General features: G+C 37.8%; 1 protein-coding gene across 1 annotated transcript; it reads right to left on the reverse strand.

Moving 5' to 3' along the window:
* Nucleotides 1-1,416: 1,416 nt before the first annotated feature.
* Nucleotides 1,417-6,970, reverse strand: LOC141639252 (ERAD-associated E3 ubiquitin-protein ligase HRD1B-like). The gene is made up of 8 exons (XM_074448416.1): nt 6,696-6,970; nt 5,795-6,339; nt 4,866-5,042; nt 4,487-4,636; nt 4,191-4,399; nt 3,375-3,525; nt 2,629-2,878; nt 1,417-1,916 (listed from the first exon to the last, which is right to left on the reverse strand). The coding sequence occupies exons 2-8, from the start codon at nt 6,325-6,327 to the stop codon at nt 1,767-1,769; spliced, it is 1,620 nt and encodes a 539-aa protein (XP_074304517.1). The 5' UTR covers nt 6,328-6,339; nt 6,696-6,970; the 3' UTR covers nt 1,417-1,766.
* Between the last annotated feature and the right edge of the window lie 2,806 nt (nt 6,971-9,776).

Here is a 9,776-nt window from a genome sequence, read left to right on the forward strand (position 1 = left end):
CTTCAATTGGTAACCCACTTGAAAGTACAAAATCACCTGATAATCGGGATAATGGAATATATTTACCAGTTCGGCGCAGGATTTCACTGTCTATGTGTCAGTTACTTACCTAGAAATCTCAATAAAGTAGCTCATAGTCTCGCCTTTGAGACTATGAGAATGTAGAAACCCTTATTTGTCTAGTTGTAAAAAAAAAAATGTGCCCTTGTTAGTTGTCATTGAGTGAGTACTCAAGCATATGTGATTTTGTTGATTTAATGTCACGGCGTTTTGCTTACTGATTGCAAATGACATTACTTGTTGCGACGATATACTATCTGTTACAAAAATCTTATCCTTATAGAGGAATAGGGGGGTTGGGTTGTTTTGAGACAGGTTATGCATGCCCCTTGATCAGGGCTGAATTTTACGGTCAAGCCACTGTTGCTTAAATTTTTTTCAGCTTTCCCATACCCTTTACCCTCAATGGTACACATTATCATCGTATAAATTGAATCAAACGTACTATATTGAAGTCAATGAATGATCCATGAAGCAGATTGATTCAAGGCACAATTTTGATGTGAGCCAAATTCTAAACTATTGCTGCAATTTCTAATCGAGTTGCGTTTGTTTTTGTTGCGGACTATACCACGAATTCATGTTTGTTTTTTTATGATCATTGTAAACATGAAATTACCATCTGTTTTTAAGCGTTTTGCATTTGCCGCACTTTTTCGGTTGACATGGGTTCAAAGATTAGCTTCCTGGATGGTTTTTTAAGCGAAAAAGGAACACAAATGTAGGCTGATTTACCTCTGATGTTGATTTGAGATTTTAGTCGACTTGTTATAATTATTATTGAGAAATGATCGTCCTGTAAATTTAGTGGGACATTAAATTGCTCTCTTAACTCTAACTTTAATTTCGTTAGCAGATATCATGTGTTCGACGAAATTCCAAAACCAACTTTTCTACTTGTGTCGCTTGTTGTTGATGTCTATGCCTTCATTCGATTTTCTGGTTCTAGGGTTAGTTGAGTAATTGGTATATTATTATTTGGTGATTATTCTTTAGTGGTTTCACTTTTTAAGTATTTGATTAAAAAGAAAGTGGGTCTAAACTGAACAAAATTATAGGACCGAATTTTAAGTATAAGATCTCAATTTTTCTAAAAACTTATAAATCTTTCTAAACTTGATATGAACTGAGCTGAACTAAACATATAAAATAAAATTTAAACTGGACTACAGAGCATGACTTAATCAACGAGGGTTTCCATGGAAGGCACGAAGATTCAAGCAGATCACTCAAGGAGAGCATTTAACCATTCTAAACTCGACGCAGGCACCCACATCTCCAACCTCACTCTTCAAACTTACATGATATTGAGTAGCTGCGAGACTATCATTCTTTCACACATACTATTGGAAATGATACAAACTTGAAGCTTCATATCTCAAATCGAAATCTGTATCAAAAAAATAGTCAAATACAAGACTCTATCAGCTGCATCTCAAATGTCCGGAGGCCTATGTACCATGTACTGTTGTACAACTCCTTTCTTTTTTTTTTTTGTATGTACATATGCTTTAACAACATATGATATCGTAAATAATTAGATAAATTCTAACCACCCTACCTAAATAGGCGAGGGAGGGGGGGAGGGAAAACACTAAACTTGAGAAATTTGGTACAACGTTGAAAATCATCTTCTACTACCTTGGAAAAAACCCGGCAAACGAACTATTGCATATCATTGCTTTTTCCGCTGTATTCATCACCACTCACAAACTTGTAGGCACGATATTTGTGGATGATGTAGCGTCTGAAGTTGAAGTAGCATTTTCAACATTACTATCTCTTGGTGCTGAACTAGAGCTAGCACCTTTTTCCAGTTGTTGCTGCCTCAAGATTTCAAGTTCTTTCTGTAGAGCCTACAGTAAACATCAAAACCGTCAGTTGCACATAAAGCAGACACACATACGCAGAAATGTAAGGAACTGAAAAATTGACCCCTTAAGTGAATCCCAAAGCGTCTTGCTTGTGACGGGCTAATCCCGTCACAAGCTGAAGACCTCTCACAAAAAGGGAGAGGGGACAAGGTGGGGCATCCCCCATGTGCTTCCCCACTCACCTCTAATGGGTATTTTGTGAGAGGAAATGGTATCCGTCACAAGCTTGTGACGGATATCGCCGTCTTCAATGAGATTTTGTGAATCCTTTATTACTTGTTTCACACCAACTTCTGTGTATAGAATCGGCTTAAGTGGGTAATACGTACCCACCTTCCCCTTAGGGTGAGGCATTACCTTCTTGTGGGAGTAGTAGGAGTATATCAATATATGTTGTATATAGCCACTATAATGAGCATATGTCAGACAGAAATAAGAATTACGAATCTATTTGGGGATGGTGGAAACAGGTATACGGACAGCAACGATAGATGCTATAAGTTTCCTAGTTTCATACTTTTATGGCTATCTATTGCCCATGAGCCCATATAATCAATTCGCAAGATAACTAGAAACAATCTCAAGTCTTAATAACAAATAGTATAGTACATTCAGAAACCTAACAGACCAGCATCTGAAAGAGAGGAGTTGCATGAAGAATACCACAGGCGTTGCATATGAAGGAAATCAATACCTGAATCTGATGCTCAATAAGATTTCTCTGGGAGTCAACGGGAAGAAGACTTATTCCACTTGAGATCACATCTCCATTAGGTACTGGAGTAGGTGAAACAGCAAATGGAGGCAACTGGGGAAGGGAAAAACTCATTTGCCCACTGACATCTCCAAGTTGTGCTGTTAAATGTTGTATGTCACCGAACTCGCCATTAATTGGACAAGGTGAAGTGCCATGTACTTGTGGTAGCACTGCATATCCAGGACACCTGCAGATATGGGTAAAGTTTAATAGATTTATTAAGTCATTCCAGATAAAATAAAACATGAACATTTCCTTTTTTTATGTTGTAAATGTAAGCTTTCTAGTTAGAGCTAAGAACCAGTACAAAATTCCTTCATTACTATGTAACTACCTCCGTCCCGGTCATTTGTTTACGTATTCCATTTTTGGGTGTCTTACTCATTTGTTTACCTTTATAATTTAGGAATACTTTCACGATTTATTTGATCATCCACCTCATCTTGATCCACTTGTCATCCAACAACTATATCTACAAATGGTCCACTCCCCTCTCCGTGGTCTTTGTGCCAAAACCAAAGGTAAACAAATGACCGGAACGGAGGGAGTACGATAGCTTCATTACTGTATTATAACTGTTTACTATCAAGAAGCCTAATTTTAGCGTATTATGTAGTCTGTGTACCTACCAATTTAGAAAGCATGAACATTCAGGATGGAGTGAGAGGGGGGCAGAAACTCACCACATTAATGTATTGTTGGAAGGATAAACAAGGGATTTCTCATAAACCGCGGCAGCTGCAGCCTGAGCCTGAAGTCTCGCCTCATTACCATTCAAAGAGCTGCTTGTCACATTTCCACTGGTTGAACTTTGACCCGAAGCGCTAGTGGATGCTGCAACACAAACGGCAAATTGTAGTGAAAGCAAGAACGTTTGTTATTCTAAAAAAGACCGTTGATCCAACTCAATGATCAATGGATCCCAACAAAATCCCAACCAGCCTATACGTTTAAGCATGAAAAAAAAATGTTTGAAAGTCTTACTCATAACCCTCGTGCAGGTCACGAAGCCATGAAATATTCTCGATCAGAGTATTATATTCTGGGAAGAATCCATGTTTAAAACACAACTAGACCACAATAACACCACAACAAGAGAGTGTTTAAGCCAGGATGATTACCAATCTTAGTATGCAGTTTAAAATATCAGTTCCATGCTAAACTGAAAGAGGTAAAAAAATTGCTAAAACAAGGATCCGTTGTGTTAGGTAGAACCTTAGGAAATGCCTATGGAAAAGGAATAAACATAAAGAAAACTCAATTTTTCAGCCTCCATACTAAAACAACCGTCATGAAAATTCACATTTATAATGAATCATTTATGAAACCATTCAGTACAATGCCAAGCAAGTAACCACTAAAGCTTTCTACTATCCCACTTTACTGCACGTTTGTCTACAACAAATCTATAATAGAATCAAAATTCAAAAACACAAGATTCGCAGAATCGAAAAGGTGATGAGCAAAAGCAAGATGAAACGTCAAACATAAGAGCTTACCAGTTTGAGAAGCACCAGCTTGTACTCCATGTTGGCCAGGAACAGTAGATGTCCCAGTTTCAGGAGGTACTACTAGGGCTCTGCATGTTGGACATGTATTTTGCCGTTCCAACCAGGATCGGAGACATTGCACATGGAAAAGATGTCCACATCTCAACTTCTTAGCAATAGTCATTTCCTCACGGCAAATAATGCAAGTTACGTCACTTCTGCATATTTTAGCAACACAAAAAGCTAAGAAAGATTGCAGAAAATAATTTAACACACTTCAAGGCCCTATACAATCAATTACTTACACGTCCAGTTCCTCAGGGGTTGCATCTGGAAAGCGGTCATTCATATTTGAGGTTATCTTTCTGTAGCGTATGTAATCAGCAATGCGGATCTTAAAGTTGCGGAAAGTCTCATAAAGCTCTCTTATCAGATGCAGTGGCACCCCGTAATTCCTACAGAATTCAGAAGAAAATCAAGTAGGCATTCAAACAAAAGATGCAAGACATTTACGGAGTGAACTACAACGTGGAAGCAAAAAATGAAAGTTTTGAAGAACATCTCATGTATCGATCCACTTGAAGTGAAGAGTACTAGCACACATATCATCTAGAGCATGAAATGTTAAGCTGAATAACAAAGGATGCCTGTGCAACTGTATTGTGAACTGATCGAAAAACTTACACAAATATCACCATAAAGAAGCAAAGGTACATAGACAAGTGCAGCAAGTCGCGGATAAGCTCCAGGTAGAATGTACAGACGGCTTTCTTCTCCCACTGGCCCTCCATGAGCATGTCACTCACGTAAAATATATATTTCACAAACATTGCAACTGTTGTTGTGGCAAGTATCATGTACCTACAATACACGATCATGAGAGACTCCCACATGGAATATTGGAATTTTCTAGTTGTACTCCTTTGGTTTTCCAAGCTCTATCATAAACTCCTGAACACACTTAAGTAATTCCTAAATCATCCGTTGTACCATAATTCGGGTTTTCTAACGGTTAAGCTGTCATGAAAAGAAGCTTAACATTGATGAGAAAACGATGATCATGCCAATGGGTTCAAAAATTATGGATGAATAATCAACTCACCCAAGTGCCGAAATAGAACATTCAAAAGAGGCAAATTAGAGTATTTACGTTATTTGGAGAACTTTTTCATTGAGTTTAATTAAGGATAATTTAGATGATTTAAAAAAAATTCAAATGTAACTTATAACTAGGCATCGATAATAAATGTAACTGATTTAATTAAATGCATAACAAAGACACTAACTACTACGAGTAATATAAATTATAACTAGGCATCAATAATAAAGTTTTATACCTTTAGTTTAAACATAATCACAACAATAGAACTAATCAAATCAGCAGCTAATCTATTGTTGTTTACACTTTACAGATGCCAATCTGAAATGAAGAACTACATCCTCCTAATGCCCAAGTCACGCAAAAAAATACAAAAAACTATATGAGATGGTTAAATACATACATACAGCTAGACCATGAAGTTTGTATTCCTCGTTTAATAATAGAGTTAAAGCTACAACTATCTCAAACAAGCCTCACTGACGAAATAAATGAGGCGAGATGAAAGACTTACTCGAATGAGAAGAAGATGGACACTGAAGCTTGCTGCGTCTCAATCAAAGACTTGACAGAGCTATACAAGAAAAGGCTATCCAAAAGAAGAAGGAAACCCAAAAAGGAGACAATCCTAAGATGAGTCAATTTAGGGATAGCTGGAGTAGTCTCAATAAACTCAACCCGTTTCTGAGCCAACCAATGAAGCGACTTGATCAAGAGGAGGGCGGTAACCATAGTCAGAAAGGAGACAGAAAAGTCCTGTCGGAAAATAGTGATAGCGAAAAGTATCTCCATAACCTCTCTCCATGACTGTTCATTCAACCTCTCAACCTCGGCCTCACGAAGGGAGCCAAGGAACAAGCGTTTGGAGAGTTGCCATAAGGAACACATAATGACCAAACCCATGTTGAGAAGGATAACTAAACTTATCTTCGACGTGGATAGATAAAGCATAGCAGGATAAAACTGCCTTCTTGTGTGAAATGCATGATAAATTACAGCTAAAGTTGCAAATACACTGAGACCAGCATATGGTTGTAATCTCACCATCTCTGCATAACCCTAATACACCACACCATACATACATCAAGCCCAAATCTCATTTTAATCACAAAAATTCAACAATAAACTTGCTTATTAGAGATTACATGAAGCAAAAGATTACAAAGTATCACACATAAGACAGAAACAGGCTTGTCCTATCTATGCAAAGTGGGGTGTTATTTGACCCGTTTTATTCTTGAGACGGATATATTCGTCTTATTAGAAGATGGGTATGAAATTAAACAACAAAAACAACATGGGTTTTTAATAAAGTTATGATCTTTGACCAAAAATAAAATGAATAATTGTAAATCAATCATGACCTAAAATTGAAAGTGAATGATAAAAATGCAGGAAATTAGATCGAGAAATACCTGGAAATTGAGAAAATATTACGATGATGATGTTGGAAGCTAATTAATATGTGAATCGGAAGGTAAAACTTGTGGAATTACAAGTACGCTAATGTTAATGCTAATGTTAATGGTGGAATTTTAGAGGGAAGATTGGAAGACAGAGAAAGTATTTCTTCGTCACTTCCATGGAAGCTACGCAATGATGGGGCGCCACGTGGAGAGTTGTATTATCGCACCTCCACCCGTATCTCAACCCGTTTTCTGTGTTTTTATTAGACGGAGTACCAAGTATTAGTCTCGCTAAAACATCGATGGCCCAAATTATAACGTCGCAAGTTAATGGGTACGGTGAGTCTGTGACGTACAAAATAAAACTTGATAGACACCGTATCTTCATAATTTTTTTTCAATTCCCGCTTTTTTCAACTAAAACGAGCTTAGTTAAACTAAAAAGAGTTGAGCTGAACTTAAATTAGCTAAAATTAAAGTAGAAATAATAAGGCCTTGTTGAGAGACAATATACGGTTGTATATTTTCTCAGTACGTATTTTACTTACTCCGTATTAGAGTATACCTCTTCCCAAACTACCTCTCTCATTTTCCCCACGAAATGTACTACAGGCAAGAAAAAACTAAAACGAAACTCAATTCCACATACAACCTCCACAATCGCTTCTCTACCACCACCACCACCACCCTTTTCCCCGCCACACACTACCCTAGCCTCGACCATCGTCGCCCTTCAATGGCGACAAGAGGTAACCACCGGTATCCCTAACCCGTGCCACATCTTTTATTCGCCGCATCATTGCTCACACTCTGCGTCAACGCGTCGTCTTCCCTCATCCATCGGTGACGCTCCTCCTCTCTCTCTACTTTTTCCCTCACCATAATGATCCAGCCCGCACGCCTAAGTGCACTACCGACGACCTGCGCCGCCAACTCGTACAACAACCAACATCGCCAAATTGCCGCCACTCAACAACCCTAAAGAAACCAAAACCCTAAATAAAACAATTAGAATCTAAAATAAGTTGAAAAAAAGAACATATATTACATCAATAATTTGCAATTTAGGGAATCAAATACGTGTTTTGTTCAAATTATTGTCCATATTTTGAAATTAATAATTTTTTTATTAATTTATTAAAAAACAATATATAAATATGTTAATTGTTTACCTCTATTTTTTGGCACATAGGTTTTGATCTCTTTATTTAACCTTTGTGGCAACTTGCTTTTTGCTAGTACGTAGTGTTGATAGATTGAAGTTATATATAAATTTCATCTTGGTTACTTTGTAAATCTAAACACTTTTCCTTCTCATTAGGTGGAGGAATTTCCCGTGTCTCTCGAATTTCTTCGAGATCAACTCGGCTCCCACTGGTTCCGTTGGAAAGAAATTCTTTTTCCAAAAAGACACCATACCGAGCTACAAACACTTTCCCTCAGATGGGTTGTAGAAATAGTACCCTTTAGTCTCCTTAGAATGCCCTACAAAGAAGCATTTGTCGGATTTGGTGCCAAGTTTTTCAGGAATTAACTTCCTTACAAAAGCCTCGCAACCCCAAATCTATAAGAAAGACATCTTAGGAACGTTTCCAGTCCATATCTCATATGTCGTCTTTTCTACCGACTTTGATGGACACATGTTAAGTGTGAACGCAGAAGTTTCAAGTGCATAACCACAAAATGAAATTGGAAGACTAGCATGACTCATCATAGACCGAGCCATATCAAGCAAAGTCTGATTCCTCCTGTAATACCACAGTTTTCTGAGTCTAGCTTACTCGGCCGAATAGGGCTAACTCAGCCGAGTAAGGTGTCGTGTGTTTTCTGGTCAGGCTACTGTCTAGAAACACTATGTCGAGTACTCCAGGTACTTGACCGAGTAACCGGTCTGATGGGATTAATTTCCGCGGTTTGATTAAGGGTGATTAAAGATTATATAAACCTCGTTTAACAATTTCTATTTGTAGACACCTCGTTTCTGCACCTCCCGCCAAATACCCAGTGATGATTGGGCCGCATATTTAGCATATGTCGCGATTTTATGATGTTTCTTAAATCCGTTAATAAAAGGTAATTCTTACACTTGTGTCTACCCCTTGGTTGTCATCTAGGTGTCATTACAGTTGTTTTGGCAGTAATTAGAGTACATTTGGAGTCCGGGTCAAAAACCGTTTCCATTTTCTAAAATCGTCAATCCTGAGTCAAAAAGCAATGTGTTTGTCTACCTAAGGTTAGGATGTCATAAAATGTTAAGAGTATATCTCATTTTGAGTCCCATGTCACTTCTATAGGCTAAACTTAAGTTTACATTGCAATGTGCATTTCATTAGCTGTAAATGTCAACCCGAAATTTAGGCCCTTTTTTCGAGGTGACAACGACTTTTTTGGGCCTGGCCTATTTCACAAAAAGTTTTAGATCTCTCTCTTAGCATTCCAATGACACCAAAATCACCTTAATCCAAGTCTTGCAGAGAAAGTTATGCCTATTTTATGCGCCTTCTTCCTGGGGGTTTCTTAGCAGAAAATCATAGCCGGCGCATTTCTTTCCTATTCTTTTCCTTATTTCGTCATACCTCTTTCCTAAACCCCTGCCTCGTGAATAGTATAAATAGAGGCCTTCGCCTCACATATTTTCATGCGAGTGTCCGCCCTTCTCTTCTCCTTTTGCATTCTAAGACCGTGCTCTTGCTTTTGACGCCACGTGCTTGCACTATGCGACCACGTAAGCCAAGATCCTTCTGGGTACCAGTCACGTTTGCATGACCAACCAATTTGACCACTACACAATCAATAAATCAATATTTTAAAATCCTTTTTCAAGGGCATTTTCATATTTGCATAAATCGAGTCGAGTTACCACTAAAAACCGATTTTAGTTAAATATCGCAACGCTAACATGTAAGTCTGAGGGTGTAAAATCCCATTTTAATTATTTTTGTATCATAATTTTTGTAAGAATTTATGTTATAAACATGCTTAAGACCGTCTTTAAAATCATCTTTTCAAACTTATTTTTCAAAACAGCAGAGGAACGACGTGGGGTAGAATCGCACTGACTGATGCGCCTTTTCGGAAAGGTCGCAGATC

The sequence above is a fragment of the Silene latifolia genome, unplaced genomic scaffold, assembly GCF_048544455.1.
Source record: "Silene latifolia isolate original U9 population unplaced genomic scaffold, ASM4854445v1 scaffold_315, whole genome shotgun sequence".
NCBI lineage: Eukaryota > Viridiplantae > Streptophyta > Magnoliopsida > Caryophyllales > Caryophyllaceae > Silene > Silene latifolia.

Bases quoted from the DNA above. Each gene is read 5' to 3' on its own strand.
- LOC141639252 (XM_074448416.1), bottom strand. From the start codon at position 6,327: ATGGTGAGATTACAACCATATGCTGGTCTCAGTGTATTTGCAACTTTA. The intron at 3,526-4,190 runs GTAAGCTCTTAT...TTTGTGTTGCAG, and splicing joins AGCTGGTGCTTCTCAAACTG to CATCCACTAGCGCTTCGGGT. The intron at 2,879-3,374 runs GTGAGTTTCTGC...CCATATCTGCAG, and splicing joins TCCAACAATACATTAATGTG to GTGTCCTGGATATGCAGTGC.